The 16,766-nt window shown below is 39.8% G+C and overlaps 1 protein-coding gene across 7 annotated transcripts in view; it reads left to right on the top strand.

The window, feature by feature from the left end:
- The first annotated feature begins 2 nt into the window (after positions 1-2).
- LOC126981502 (glutamate dehydrogenase, mitochondrial-like) overlaps positions 3-16,766 on the top strand; it is a 32,170-nt gene continuing 15,406 nt past the window's right edge. For 4 of the 7 annotated variants that reach the window (XM_050832601.1, XM_050832607.1, XM_050832602.1 and 1 more), the window contains exons 1-3: positions 8,405-8,445; positions 9,858-10,110; positions 10,438-10,645. In XM_050832601.1, coding sequence (XP_050688558.1) covers positions 8,420-8,445; positions 9,858-10,110; positions 10,438-10,645 — 487 coding nt within the window. In that variant the 5' untranslated portion in view covers positions 8,405-8,419. Of the gene's footprint in view, positions 23-692; positions 732-6,456; positions 6,602-8,404; positions 8,446-9,857; positions 10,111-10,437; positions 10,646-16,766 lie in introns of those variants that run through there. The other 3 variants (XM_050832606.1, XM_050832605.1, XM_050832604.1) reach the window with 2 other exon arrangements.

Here is a 16,766-nt window from a genome sequence, read left to right as displayed (position 1 = left end):
GAGAGCACTGTAATGAGATGAGGTGAAAAGTTACATTGTTTGACATTCTCCCGTTATTTCTTTCTCAGCTACTTGCTTCATCTCGACCTAGCAAAGCCTCATTTCGGGGTTTTACTTATGATATCAGTGCATTATGTTGGAAATATCAGAGAGATATTCATTGTCATCTACGTGGCCAGCTCAGATTCAACCGCTTTTTTAATTAATATTATTCAGAAATTGTAAATATAGCGGATTTCGCTCTCTTCCGTGTCTGCTAATTTATAAAGGTAGTTCGGGGGCATATTTAGGAGGTTAAAAGGTAGTAAAGAGATTCAGAAATAACACTTATGCATTTTCTTATGCTTTATAGGTATTATGTATGAAATAGGTCTTTGGGAATCATTTCGCTACTCTCGTCTGCAAAACCTCTACGAATTAAATTAAAGGCTAGGAACAACGAACAAGTAAATAAGATAACACAGACATCCTCATATGTGTTTCCTTTAATATTTAAGTTATATCCATAAATTTTCTTTTTTTTTGTGATTATTCCGCTATTTATTCGTCTGTAAGGCTTCTAGCAATCAAATTAGGAAATAGAAATGGGCAAATACAGCATCATAGAAATCCCTTTATGTGTTCCCTTTAATATTTCGGTCATATACGTGGATTTTGTCTTTTCCGGCCATTATTTCGCTACTTTCCCCCAGGTGTTCCCACAATCAGCCATTGCGGGACACAGAGGGAAGGTGAGTATGGTGATGTCGTCCGCATTTAAGGTTTTAGCATAGGATGTGGCACCTCTTTTTGTGTCTCTGAGGGGTTGTGGCACTCCTGAACATCCCCTTGTGTTTAAAAGCTTGTGTATGTGGGTTATAATGGTGTTTTAGTTGTGTTATTAAGAGGCCGGGTAGTTCGGTTGGTTTGTGTACGTGTTTTTTTCTCGTCTATTTTTGTGTTGGTCTGTAAGTGTGGTCCTTTTCATATTATTTTTTACGTCAATGGCTTCTTAGAGCATCCATTGTGAGGTGGGCATTGCTATCTTAAAGCGGTACTGCTGTAAAAATTGTGTACGTGATTTTCTCGTTTACTTTTCGCTGTTCTGCAAGTCTTTTTTACTTTAATTATTACTTTACTTTTAACTTCATGGGCCTAGTGCCTTCTTAAGCTATCCATTATGTGCTTTTCTGGTTGTATTCATTGTTTTCTTGTCTGTTTGTTTTCTGCAAGGCCTCTTAATTTTTACTCTACTTCACTTTTTATTTTTTTGACTCTGCCTTCTTTGACTATCCATGGTGTGGTGGGCTTTGTTAAATAGGAGTGGCACTGTTGTTAAGGTTGTATGTGTGGTTTACTCTTCTATAGTTCTGCAAGTGAAGTCGTTTTACTTTACATTTTATTTATTTATTTATTTTTACTTTCATAGCTTAATGGTTTTGTATATAATCCATTACGTAGTGTAGTGGGCATCGGTAAGAGTGGCACTGTTGTAAAAGTTGAAATGATCCTTTTTTTTCTTTTTTTTTTTTTTTAACTCTAAATCATCACCTTAGTTTTGAAAGACTAATTTTCATGATTTAATAAAACCCATACTTTTCCCTCTCTCCAGACTCTTGGCATGCTGTTTTTAAAAATATATGTTTGCATGCCTTATTATTTCATTTAGTACAGCTGCAGAGAACACCCAACTCACTTCAGTGGTTAACCCTATTTTTTCTGATATATATTAATGTGTGTTTTATCACTGATAAAACTGTTTCAATCACAAATTGCTTGTTTCCAAAACGTGAACACCCAGTTATGTGACAATAGGTTACTATTTTATGGTGATAGGTTACTAGGTTTAGCAGTGTCAGGTTACAATTTAGCAGCAATAAGTTTCTTTCCATTAGGTTGACTTAGAAGTTTTGTTGGTTTAGAATAAAATGCAAAGTGCCAGCTTGTGGGTTTGATGGTGACCTTGTCCATCAACTTCAATTGGTAATAATACTAGTTTTATCCTTCATTTTAGTGTACGAGTCTTTGAAATGCATAAAAAATAGAATACTTTGTCAAAATTATTTTCTTCTAAATCATGCCATATTTCTCTTTTCCACTGTGTGCTTCTGTGAGCCTATAACAAAGGTGAAATAACTGTCATATATATATATATATATATATATATATATATATATATATATATATATATATATATATATATATATATATATATATATATATATATATATATATATATATATATATATATATATATATATATATATATATATATATATATATATATATATATATATATATATATATATATATATATATATATATATATATATATATACATGATTAATTATTTTAATATCTTATGAATAGGGGTGTCAGGTAAACAAGATTCTAGGGTAGCAAGGGTTGTTCATTCTGAACTATAAGTCATGCCCTGTTTTTTGTTATTCTTTACTTATATGAGGCAGGGGAAATTCTATCCTCTCAGCAGCTCTGTGTCCCTTCCCGTGGCTAGCATTCAGTCCAATCCCTGATGTATATTGGTTGGGGGTGGGACCTTCAACCCACACCTGTAAATCTTTTAACTCCACTCAACTCAGAATAGGAAGCAAAGGCTGGGATCAAGGCTTCAATCATGACCCCAACCCCAGTTGTCTTGGGGGCCCCAACCAGATAGCTGCCTTCCCTGATACCTTTACATTGGGTGAGCCTGCCTCCTATGATGGGTACAGAGAAAAGCCTTTGCAATTCCTATAACCTAAAAGGGGAAGAGCCCCATTGCTCGGCTTTTTGCTTTGGGGGCCCAGGAGGGTGCAGATGTGGTGCCCACCTATAGTACCCAGGCCTGGGGTAAACCCTCTGATGGTTGTATGTGTGGGCACTTGGAACAACTTGAGCCTCTTGGAGAATCACCAACTGCCAGACTTGTCCATTGAGCTCAGAGGACAAAAGGTATATATAGTGGGATTCTCTTTGACGAGGAGGCCTGGCAGTGGCAAGATCAGCAGAGGGAAGTATACCTACTGCTGGTCTGGCATGAGGAATGGTACCCATCTAAGGTGGGTAGCTTAAGCATCCCAGCCAACTGCAGTCTTTTATTGTTGTAGCTATTCCAGTTGATGAGCATATAGCACAGGTGTGGCTGCAGCACACTTTGGGTCTCATACTGCATTGTATGCTCTTGAAATAAGTGAAACTAAAGAGAAGGTGTTCTATGACAAATTCGACCTCATAATAGATCAGTGCTCCCCATGGGATGCACTCATTGTCTTGAGTGACTTTTTATGTTACTACTGGCACTGAGAGGGCTGGCTATGAGATATGTATTGGTTACTAGGCTCTGGTACCAGGAACACCAGCAGTTCTTCACTGAATTTTGCAAGATTTAGAAGGTTGAGAATTGTAGGTTCTTAGTATGAGAGATTAGAGCTGTAACTAAGGACACAATAGGAAAGGAAAGGATTTGAAGGGAGATTAGAGTATTGCAAGCAAGGAAAGAAAAATGCTTGTGAAATTTAACTCTCTCAAGAATGTGAGAGACGTAACTTAGGGATTTAGTTGATTGTTATGAGTGTAGTGCAAGATATGGCTTTGTATTGTTTGCTGTTAGGTCAGGGAGCATTACCAGAAACAATGGTTCTCAGTCAGTGCATCATGACCCACCACAAAGGTAGACTCTGGAGAAGGATCAAATGCAAATGTAAATAGATAATAAATACACATGTGTTGTGCCATAAAATTGTGTAACATTGTTAATCACTTTAATTTTCATCATTGAGTAGGTAATTTTGAATTTTTTTAACTCTTAAAAGAAAATGAGGTGATTTGGAGCATGGAAGAGAGAGGTATTACTTTTCAAAAGCTAGCTAACATAATCACCTGGGCATTGTAATCAGGTAATTTGTAGTTTATTCATCAGATTGGAATAACAGTATATTATGCTTCATGACATCCTAAGTGTTCAGTTTAATTCAACTTTTCCCATACCGTACTTTAATTTTGGTATGTATAAGCCTAACATATCTAAGGTTTTGTTAAGTAATAAAGTGTTTATAAATTTTCATTTAATAGGACAGTTCAAGTTGTTGTTGAATATAATTCTGAGACTTTTATCTTTTACATGTTCTTTTAAAAAGTGGGTCATATATTTATTTAAAGATGGCGCCACTTTAAACACTTGCCTGCGCCATGACGGGCTGGGACCAAACACCATCCAGGCCCCTCAAGCAAGCCTACCGGCGCTATAGGCGTAGACGTAAAAAAAACAAAACAAAAAAAAAAAAAAAACAAGGTCATCAATTATTCACAGTTGGAGTGTCACACTTGTGTAGATTTAATTAAATGGTGTTTATTCCGGTATTACGTCCATTACGTGAGTCATCATTTGGTACCAAGACATTTTCCGGCAGACTCTAGTCCTCAGGCTGAAGACATTGGATGTAAAGATGGCAACGTGATTGTTGATTGTCACGTCTTGATATGGCTCAATGACGTAACTTGCCGAGATAATTCTAACTCCAACGCCGGTTATCTCAAATATAGGCTCCCATTGTAGCCTACACTTGCAGAATAGATTTTCACACACACACACACACACACACACACACACACACACACACGTATTGTCTTGATCTTGATGAAACAGTAAAAACACATTTTCTCTCTCTCTCTCTCTCTCTCTCTCTCTCTCTCTCTCTCTCTCTCTCTCTCTCTCTCTCTCACACACACACACACACACACACACACACGGCTGTAGGAAAGTGTAGGGTGACTCATCCGGTCATTGGCTCGGGGTTGTCAGCCTGTCGCATAGTTTGTGTGTGGAACGTTTCTCTCATACATGGTTAGCTTGGCGAGGGTGGAGGAGTGGCTAGTCACAGTATGTCACCTGAACCTCTTCCAGCCTCACCTGTTTATATAGCTTACACACCTGTCTGGTTACCTTGGCTCACTGAAGAAAAACTTGGTGTTATAAGAACGAGGGGAGCTACCTCTCGATCTTACTGCGACTTTATGATAATACGTAACATGTTATTTCCGTTTCTCTCTGGTCCAGCATCTCTCCTTTTGCTGTTTGAAAAGGCATACATAGACATACATCATTATCCAATTGATTTTTTGTTCACTAATGGAAGTTAATTGCACATTATTTGATCGACTACAATTGCTTTAATTTTTCCTTCTATTTTTTCCACCGGACGATAATCACCCTCACTGGCTAACAATTATTAGATGAAAGGAAGAGGAAAAGACAACTTATTATCATGTCTCTAATTGCTGCAGTATTGCGTAACCATAGTCAGGATAATTTAGCATAATAAGGGGTCACTTACCGCTGGCCTTACTGATCTCAAATGTATCATCTCGATTTTCCAACAAACCCCAAGAATTCTGGCGGAGATCACGGAATGTTGCATAGCCGGCAGCATTGGTGGACTTTTGGAAGGTATGAGAGGAAAGTTTGCGGTTAAAGAGGCTGGCTGGCTGCCTTTTCATTAATCTTTTCCTGGCTGTTTTTTATGGAAGTATTTAATTTGTTTGTATGTATATTGCCGGCAACGATAGTGTTTAATGGACAAAGATTTTAGATGTAGTTGTAGGCTATATAAATTTGTATCACCGGCAACGATTGTATTCCGGTGGGTGACATGACGAGGATATTTAGACGTAGACATATAGAAATTTGTATCACTGGCAATGACTGTATTCGGGTGGGTGACTTAACGAGTTGATTTAGACGTAGATGTATGTAGAATGTACATTGCCGGCCGGCGACGATAGTATTTCCTGTGGGTGACATGACAAGGAAATTTAGGCTTATCTACTGAATTACGTGATACCGGCTCTGATAATAGTGTTCTTTTGGGCTATACAAGAGAAGTTATGCATATTTCTACTGAAGCTTATAATACCGGTACCTGAAGAGCATGAACATTCAGGAACATACGTAGAGCTACAGAATTCTGGGCTGCAAAAGGATACGCAAACCTACATGTCAAGAGAAGTTAGGCCTAGGTGCGTTAATGTAAAATAATTTTTGGGCTACACAGTGAAATCTAGCGTACATGCATCTTCAGAATTTCGTTATACCAGCTGCATTACTTGTTCCAGTGGGCGTCTTAGCAAGGAAATTTGTGCGTAGACCTACAGCAAAGAAGAAAAAAACAGGATTACGCAGATTGTATTTTTATTTTTTTACACAAGGAAATTATGGCGTATATCTACAGAATTTCGTTATACCAGCTGGGTTAACAATGTGCTTATGGGCGCCTTAGCAAGAAAATATAATCGTAAACTGTATGACATATAATTCTTGCTTATATTTAGATATTTTTGGGCTCCACGTGGGAATATATGCGTAGTCTACTTGATTTCTTAATACTAAATGCGTTCAGTGTTCTTGTGGGCGTCGTAATAATGAAGTATATGCGTAGAACTCTATGACAAAAATAGTTAAAGCGTAGATCTGTAAATTTGTGAGGGAAGCGCCTTTGGGTTCACGTCGGGATGGATCTGGCAACGATGTAACGTGTGGCACCTCAGCTGGCTTTCGCTATGAAGGCTCCTCAGTGCACCGTCTGACCTCCGGCTTGTGTGGTGTGCTGTGGCGTGTTGGTGGCAAGTGTGTATCTCTGAGCCTTCTCTTTATATACCGCCGTCCTGGGCCTGGGGAACTTATCGTTAAGGCGTCTGTGTGTGCTGTTGGGGGGTTAGGTTGTCTCGTGGTGTGAATGTGTGGTGGTTGGGTCTAGTTCGTTTTTGTGTGTGGTGTGGATTTATTTTTCGTTTTACTTCGTTCCGTGTCTTGTCCGGCTGAGGGAGAGAGAGGTTGGCTGGCTTTCCCATACTCCGGTTTCCTTCTTTACTCCTTTCCCGGCTTTTGTTTTGTGGAAGTATTATTAGATTGTTGAGATCTTCCTTGTAGGCTTATCTGATATACGCGTGAGTTATTAATGTGTTCTTATTTGCTTACGTTTTACGGATTTTACGATAGAAAGGTTTATTTTTTCCTAGAGAGAGAGGGAGAGAGAGACCGGACAGTTGTTTTATCCTAGCTGACTATCTTACCTGTTTGATGTAAATAAATGTACTGAAGTAATAGATAAACAGGTAATAGACAAATATACCTAGACCACAATTATTATAAAGTGAAACATGAATACGGAACATATTTATCATTCTCCGTCCGGTGTATGAGTAGCAGAAATTAGCACTGAAAGAAGGTAACTCATCCTACCTCCTCGTCCTCGTCTTCGCTCTCTTCCTCATCCTCCTCTTGGGTCGGCACTCTCAGGCTTCCTTCTAACCCTTCAACTACTTCCTATGGCCAAAAAGGACCTCAATCCCGTTATAATGAGGGGTTTTTTTTCACGTTCATGATACTGAAGGGTTACACTACCACCAGTCATTAAACTACCCCTGGAAATGCCCCAAACGAATACGAAAGCCTGGGAGTGTTTAAGAATAAGCCCCCCTTGTGTAGTGCGTAATTACCTTAGGCAGTATGAGGCACGAAGGCTGTTAAGTTATTGTCTCATTATCCACACCACACAGCCAGTCACGGAGAGAGAGAGAGAGAGAGAGAGAGAGAGAGAGAGAGATCCAGTTAAGACCAGTAGACCATTGCAAGATAGTGATGAGCGCGTGTGGTTGTGGGTAGGGGGAAGGAGGGGTGATTAGTATGGTGCTTGTGGTGGTAGTGGTGGTTGTTGTTATTTATGGTTATAGTAATGGAATGAACGTTTTGTTGGTGTTGTTGTAGTGCATTTCTATCAGTCTTGCATTTTATTATATTATCATTTTAATTTTTATTGATATACAAAATTGTAAAAAATATTGGTTGTCCATTGTAAAGAGAATCAAAGTTGCTTATTTTCAGTGGCATTTGCATTCTTTCACTCTACTACACGTTCAGACATTCAGTTTTACATCTTTATTTTAAACTGCAATCTCAACCATTTTTCTACCCCGTTACTGTTACTGAGAAACTGCGAGCCATCCGCGTGAGTTGTTTAGGATAACAGATAGAGGCTTTCCCTGAGCTACAAATGTAAAGTGAATATAACACCGGTGAATTTCTTGATCTATTTTTACCGTTGACTTGCCGCCTGATCAATGGAAAACTTAACGTGCATTTGCCGGGGCTTGTGTGTATATAGTGTCCTGGGCAACAAAATGTGTAGACTGCAAACTATTGGGGATTGATTGACTACTGTAATTGAATCTTTACTTGACTGATTGAAAACTTAACCTGCCATTCTCGCGAGGTTTGTAGCGTACTGGTTGACAAAAATACATAGCAATAATGATGATAATAGTAATAAGAATGTAAATGGTAATAGTAAATGTTGGAATGTTTGGCGCATGTTAATTGATAGCAGTGTTAGTTTTTAGACGGAAAGCAAGAAAAAACACAATAAAACACCGGGAAGGAGCAGTTATGGCAGTAAAGCAGATATTCTTAAGGTGAACGGAGATGATTGTTGACTGCCGTTCTTTAATTGTATACATTTTTTCTGATTTTATTAGTTGCATTAATTATAGGCTTTGTTTTTTGTCGTCAGTTGTGTTATTTTCTGATAACTAGATCAAATGATATTATAATCGACAATTTACTGACACTTAGATAAAATGATGATTGTGATTGACAAAATATCATCCTGTTAGCTTTCCCATGTTTTATCCTTGTGCTATGTTTCACTAGTAATGCTTAATAGTTTTGTTTTCCATCCCCTCTTATATTTACTTGTGTATTTTCATCCGATGTTTAACAGTTCGTATGCTTTTCTGTGCCTTTCCTTTGTGCTTTGTTACCCTCGGGATGTTTATTAGTTCCAGTTTTGTTTTCCTCGTTTTCCACCTATTCTTCTTATGTTTACTTTTGCGTCTTTTTCACTCGACGTTTAACTGCTCTTGTGCTTTTCTGTCTTCGTGTTTTGATGTACTCGGGGCGTTCAAAATGGTTCCTGTGCTCTGTTTTCCATGTGGTATGTTATGCTCTTCTTTGTCTTTGTGTTTTGTTTCTCTTGAGATGTTTAAAATAGTTTTTATGTTCTGTTTTCCAGACCTGGGGCGATTACTTATGTAATCGATTACGATTACTTCACATTTTCACGATTACGATTACAATAAAATTAGGTGTAATCGTTACGATTACATGATGTATTAATCGTGATTACAATCGTGATTACAGGAAGGACTGAAAGGTGAACTTGCAAATATCATACACATGTACCATACTATTTTTTTAGTAAATATTTAATTGGTTGAATTACTACGGATATTTAGAGTACACACTTGCTGACTTTTAGTAGTTCATAGGGCACATACTGTAGATTCCTAACCCTCGGCAAGTTATGGGGTCCACTGTATAACCAACGATGCTAATGTAATCGCGAAAGTAATCTTGATTACGATTACATTTTTAATGTATTTGATTACGATTACTTAAAAAATTAAGAGGGTAATCGATTACGATTACTTGAGAAACTGTAATCGATTGTAATCGATTACGATTACAGATTACGATTACCCTCGTCTTTGTTTTCCACGGAGGTTCTTATGCTATTCGTTGCCTTTTCTTTGTGATTTGTTACATTTGGGATGGTTAAAATGGTTCCTGTGTTCTGTTTTCCCCGCAGATTCTTATGCTTTTCTTTGTGTTTTGTTCGTTTCATTTCAATCGGGATGTTTCAAATAATTCCTGTGTTCAGTTTTCCACCTAGGTTCTGATTCTTTTGTTTGTCTTTGTTTTGTTTCATTCGGTATATTTAATACCTAGTTACTTTCCTGCTATCCACCTAGGTTCTTATCCTTTTCCTTGTGTTTTGTTTTGCTCGGAATATTTACATTAGTTCTTTTGTTCTTTCTCCCCTCAGGATGCTTCGAGTCGGGACAGCGGCGGTGCGGGCGGTGGTGCAGGCGGGGGTGCAGGCTGAGGGCCGCATGCTGAGGGCCGTGGTAGCTCCGGCCGCCACCACCACCACCACCACAAGCCCCAACCAGCAGCCGCGGCGATGGCAAGGGGACTTCGAGCGACACCAGATCCCCGAACGGCTGCAGTACATCCCTGACGCCGAGGACCCGTCGTTCTTCGAGATGGTGGAATACTTCTTCCACCGTGGCTGCCAGGTGAGAGGTGGTAGTAGTAGTAGTAGTAGTAGTAATGGTGATGATAGTAGTATCATAATTATACAAGGGTGCTATGTTTAAGTTATGTGAGAGATTCATCACTTTAACAATTTGCTTTAGGTGTGATCAACAATTAGTGTAACAGTAATTAACATTGCGAGAAATACTGTCATCATCTTTACCCCTTTTTTTTTTTTTTTTTTTTTTTCGGGTGCTACTTGTGGCAGTACTGGCGGTGATGATGCTGACCAGTGTTAATAGTAGTAATACCAGCAAAAAAAATTACACCATTATTAACCGTTGTGTATCGGTGGGGTCGTGTTACAGGTGGTTGAGGACCAGTTGGTTGAGGAGATGAAGGAGCGCATCACCCTGGAGGAGAAGAGGAACAAGACGAAGGGCATCCTCAAGATCATGGAGCCCTGCCACCACGTGCTCGAGGTGGCCTTCCCCGTCAAGAGGGACGACGGCACGTATGAGATGGTGCACGGCTACCGGGCACAGCACTCCCTCCACCGCACGCCCACCAAGGGGGGTGAGTACTCCAAGGGGGGACTGGGGAAATGGGTGGAGAACTGAGTGTTGGGAGGATGACAGAGTGACTGTATGAGTGTGATGAAAGGGTGACTGGGTAACTTGTTGGGGTAGGTGATTTGTTGGAAAGATGAGTGGATGACTTTTGTTGGGTGGGTGAGTGGATGACTTATGTTAGGAAGGTGACTGAGGGAAGGACTTGGAAGCATGACTGAGTGCATGAGTGGTTAACTGGTTGGGTGGGTTGGAGGTAGGAACTATCTGGCTGGTTGGCTGGCTGGTTGACAGGCTGGCTACCGGCTTGGCTGGCTTCGTGGGTGTGCATAAACACGTGCACGCACACACACACACACACCATTTTAAAGGTCACAAGTGGAAAAAAAATACCTTAATCTCTCTCTCTCTCTCTCTCTCTCTCTCTCTCTCTCTCTCTCTCTCTCTCTCTCTCTCTCTCTCTCTCATGCAGAAATGGAGCGGGTCATTAAATTCCTTCTTTCCCTCATTTGTGACATTTTCCTCTTTGATGACATTCGAACTCGCTAAGAAGATAAAGATAAAATTGTCGCAAGGATTTTCTCCCAACAGTTTCTAAAAATACGAGGATAATAGAGCAATTTCCTCTAAAATAAGAACACGCATCATAAATTTTCCTCTCATGAACAATCGAGAATGGAAGAAAAAAAAAATGGTGTTTGTGCTTACTGCTGGCTACATCAAATAAAAAAAAATAATAAAACATCCACATCTTTAGTATCAGCGAAGAAAGAAAAAAATTATGATATCTTGATCCATTTCCTGACGGCATAATTCCCTTGCATTTCCACTAAGACCGTTATTTGCTGGGTTTAACGTTCAGCTTAACCCACGCCCTAGATTTTGCCTTTATCAGCAACTCGGCGAGACAACCAATCTCGTGTTATCTTTATAATACACCAGAACATTAACCGGATAGAATAATTTTAGATGGAGGTTGAATGATAGTTGTTGGTCTTCCTCATCGTCCTGTCTTTTTTTATTATTATTATTATTATTTTTTTAGCTTCGTCTTTCTTGTTTCAGTCGTCCTTTTCGTAGTATTTTTCTTCCTCCATTTTCAGACTTTCTCCAACTTTATGACCTGCTTGTCTTCTTTCCTCTAATCCCTCCTCCTCCTCCTCATCATCATCATCATCATCTTCGTCCTTCTGATCTTCATCCTCATCTTCAGCTTTCTCCTAATTCTCATTCTCCTCCTCCTTCTTATCTTCGTTTTCTCCTTATCGTCATCCTTCTTATTCTCCTCTTTCTCCTTGTCATTGTCATCATCATCATCGTATTCGTTCGTCTTATTTTTCCTAGTCCTCCATGTCTTCTTATTCCTCCTCCGTCTCTTCCTCCTCTAAATTATACGCAACAAGGCTGATTAACCGTACAAGCATATCTTTCGAAGGCCGTTCAGTTTGCAGAGAGGAAGCACAGGTAGGGGTAGATTGGTAGGCAAGTCCCAAGGTCCCAAGTTGCCCATATTCCGTTACAAGATTCTGAAGTTTTTGTCAAGCTCAAGAAAAAAACTAGTAGTGGATGCGAGTATCTGTAACAAGGGTAGGTAAGAAATGTGCAGACTTAACTAATAATTACTAATGGGGGTTATAAGACCAGCTACTCTATAGTGGGAGAAAGTGAAACGATAATGAAAACGATCTAATAATGTAGAGATTGAAGGCTTTCCCAGCCATACTTATTCACGAGTTGATAGAAAGTTTGTGTGAGATGTGCAATAAAAGAGAACCGTTCACGTGCAACCTGGATCATGAGTAGACGCGTAGACAAGTCATGTGTGGGGTGCAATGAAAGGAAAAGCTCCCATATCGCAACCGAAATCACGGGTAGATACACAAACTGGTCATGTGTGAAGTAGAATGAACAAGAATGGCTCACATGCATCCTACATCACTGGTAGATGCGTCAGTAGGTCACGCATGGGGTACGATGTAAGAAAAAGCCCCCACACTGCAACTTAAATCACCAGTGTATAGCCGGAAAGGTAAAAATCAATAGCATAGTGAAATGAAGACTCCCATGCACTTAAAATCACCAGAGGATATAGGCAGGTAAATATCAACACAGCAGAGGAAGAAAGGGTCTCACATCCTCCCTGAAGCAATGGTAGCTGTGTTTTGTATTCCTACCGGCAAGACATAAGGGAGATGGGGCCAGAAGGGGGTGTGAGAGCGGAGGAGGCTTATGATTGGCTGCCGGCTGGGGCGTGGGAGCCGGCAGCCAATCAGAGCCCGCGATGCACTTGGCCGGGATCAGGTGATGGTGGTGGCGGCGGTGGTGGTGGTGGTGATGGTAGAAATAGCTGTACTTTGTCTTGCCTTGAACATACACGCACACCCTGCCAGATTGCATAACTCCATTTTCCTATATTCTATACTGTATTCTCTCTGCTTCGTATTATCTATTATTATTATTTTTTTTCTTGTTTTCATTTATTCAACGCAATGGCTGTATTTTACCGGTTTCTCACACACCCCATCATAGTGCTAACCTCCATTTTCCTGTTCCCTGTTTATTTCTTCTTTCATTTATGTAACGCTTTATCTGTACTCTGGTCCCTCCCTGCACTCCCCCTTTCTCAATATCCACTTTCTCTATATTCCCCTTTTTTCCCATTTTCCTTATTTTATCAACGCAACTGGGTGTCTAGGTTTCTCAAGATGACCAGCGACATGTATAGCCTACTATCGCCAAGTTTTATCGTTTCTAAGAGTGTAGTAATAAATAATTATCTTTGGTGTCGAATCTAAACTCCCTTCCTCTGGTTATTTCACGCCCTGTCTCGGTCCATTTCTGCAGTTTACGAAGATGGGTTAAACGTTCATAGCTGCATTTATATTTTTCGATGACGTAAAGCATCTCTATTGTGTAACTGATGTAAAGAATCCAAGGAAATGCTTCGTGGTGGTCAGAGAGAGAGAGAGAGGAGACTGAGACTGACTGACTGACTAACTGAACAATGCTGAATCAAATGAATACTGATGATAATGTACAGATGGTTAAATGTTAAAGGCGGAAGTGTAAAGATGGCAACAGTGGGTCTCGGCAGCTGTCCACGAGTGTCTGTGCCGGCGACGCTGTAACGAGGCAGTGTGACCTTGATGCTGCCTAGCTTATCTCGAAGGCCAGTGTGTTGTAGCCTGATCATGAGTTGCTCGGCGCTGAGGTGAAGGGTGAGTGAGAGGGAAAGATGACACACTATCTGTAGACAAAAGAATCCACGGCAGTTTTTGCGATCGTTATAATCATTGGTAACCTTTCTCTTTCTGAAGTAATATTCGGTTTGATGAGACGAAGAAGGACTTACGATCAGTATAAACGATTCCATTGTAGTTTTTATTCTGGTATTTCGGCTTGAAGGCTTGAATAATAATAATGATACTATATAGTGATACTTCTCAAAGACAACATTTATTAATTTTGACCTTTTTTCTTTGTCGTCTTAAACAGGAAGATTATTTAAGTATAGTCTAGCGGTATATACAAGGTGACGTAAGATAGACGACCTAGAAAGAATACTGACACGCTCTGGAGAATCCATAGATCTCTCAAAACCACAACAGATAAACCAACTTGTAGCAAACAATGCAACCGCGAGCCTTGAACGAGGGAGACGGAGGAGCCTTTTGAGTTTTGACAGCCAGCCAACCAGCACCGTGGAAATACCTGGGTCATTTTTAAACTCGGGCATGATGTGGGTGGTGGACACGTGTCCCCTGTGTTGTCCTATGTGTGGGTCACCTGACGATGGGTGGGTACGATGTGGGTAGAGGTCGGGTGGGGAGGAGGGGAATGTATAGAGTACTGAATATTGTATGGTAGAAAACATGGGGTGGGGGCGTATCCATGGTATTGATGGGGTTCAAGAGGGGGGAGAGATGGAGCAATATTTCAGGATCATTGTGTTAGGAGCGTAACATGGCTACTAAAGGAAATCTGTGGGTAGAATAGACAGCCGAATGTAGGGTCTTATGGAGGCACAAAAAGGGTTGATGTACAAGGAAGAGCCTCATGGGGAAGAGCTGGATTAGAGTTTCAGTGCCGATTGGAATTAGAGGTTCGAGGATGAGCTATGGATGAGGCACAAAGAGGAGGGAAGGGATCCTTTAGCGTGGTCGGCAGTAGAGGTTCAGTGGCGAGGATAAGAATAATAGGAGGGAGAGGTGGGATCACAGTAATAGGTTCCCGGTTTTCGTTATCCGGCGAGCACCCATTTTGCTTTTAATGATAATGCCATAATGCTTTTAACCTTCACGGTGTGGTGGGAGGAAGGTAAAGAAATGACTGTGTAGTTATATATATATATATATATATATATATATATATATATATATATATATATATATATATATATATATATATATATATATATATATATATATATATTGTCTTCAAGGCTTACAGTTCCGTTCGTTTCTATGAATGTTATGTATTAGATCTGAGTAAAATATCTTATAGAAAAAGATAAAAAACTACTAAGTGGTGCTCTTAGTTCAGTATATTTCGCACAGGAAAATAGCTCAAAATACTGCATCAGCTTCCTCATACCCATTTCTTTTGGCTATTCTGAAACACGTTAACTTACTTTGGGCCACACGAGAAGCTATGCAATCAAACAAACATTTATTCAAACAACACTTCATCCTTGACTGAGAATAACGTACCGGGCGATCAATGAAACAGCTGCCCACTCCATGCTGTCACGATGCACACATGATAGCTGCTGCCATCTAGTGAGCCTCATCTTCCGTCGCTGGAACGGAGTAGTCATGGAGCACAGTGTTCGTTACCTGCAGGCACGAGAATATGAAAAAATTGCTTTCAAATTTGTTGTTACACGTAAAACTCACTGATTACGTGTTCAAGGGTGTTTCACTTTTTCGATAACAAGAAACCTCGAACAGTTTTGATATACCAGTAGTCTTTTGGGATTCTGTACCACTTTTCATTTTGTTGAGAGGGGGTAGTTTTGCGGGCTGTTTTCCCGTCCTATTTTGTTCGTCCTTGACTGCTTCCTCAGGTGAAAAACTAAAGCAAAAATACAAACTTATATTTTATACTTTTAAGATTACCATTTTGTAAATGATTACTTTATCAAGGATACTAAGGCTTGTTTTTTTTATAGTAATAATAATAATAATAACAAAACTTAATAATAAACTATTTGCATTATATCAATCAGTAACAAAATATACAAGTGAAAGTAAAAATAATAATAATAATTTGATCCTTGGAAACAACCATGACAAAGTTCCAAATGTGTGTGTGTGTGTGTTGGTTGGTGGGTGGGTGGATGGGTGGGTGCAAGAAATCCCTATCCATATTGGTGGGTTGCAGTCCCGGCTGGTAACAGTGGTCACGTGTGGGTGGGCGAGGTTGCGACCTCTGTTACCAAGACTTACTGGAAGGCAGGCAACCGCACACCCCCCTCAATATATTTATCTCCAAGGGCAGCGCGATGGTACACACCCACCCATTGCAACACTACACAAAGCACTATCGGACCATTCTTCATAAAGCGAGGCGTTGGGAGCTTGACGTAATACTTTATAAATATGCATGAAGGGGCGCATACACACATAAGGGTAACCAGTTGCATATTTACCTGTTTATTGCGTCGTTTTATATACCCTGTGCGTGGTAGCCTATCATTGTTCGGAAATACTGATATTTAAAAGTTCATTAATAGTGAATCGTAGAGAAAACTGGGGAGTATAGTAATGTTGTTATTGTTAAAAAAAAAAAATAAATAAACACATTAGGAGACGCCAATACACGTTAAATATACCAGTGAAGATTTTTACGTATTCATATTATTTGCACCTTCCTAAAAATATTATTGCCAACCTATTTGCAACGTAGATATACACAAGATATAAGAAAATGGGTTGCTCCCCAATTTCCTTCTCGTCCATAAGATCCATTTGTATCATGTCTCCGTTTTAAGGTTTCAGTTGTGTTTGCCTTAACTACATACCTGCTCAGTTTGTTCCATTCATCCACCACTCTGGATGCAGGAACGATTAGAGGAAATACCAACACCTTTGCAGCTTAGCTTACCTTGATGTGCGTACAGAGGCTGA

Source organism: Eriocheir sinensis, chromosome 48, assembly GCF_024679095.1.
Source record: "Eriocheir sinensis breed Jianghai 21 chromosome 48, ASM2467909v1, whole genome shotgun sequence".
NCBI classification, from domain to species: domain Eukaryota; kingdom Metazoa; phylum Arthropoda; class Malacostraca; order Decapoda; family Varunidae; genus Eriocheir; species Eriocheir sinensis.
Note: the sequence above shows the minus strand (reverse complement) of the source record. Positions and strands in the feature narration are given on the sequence as shown.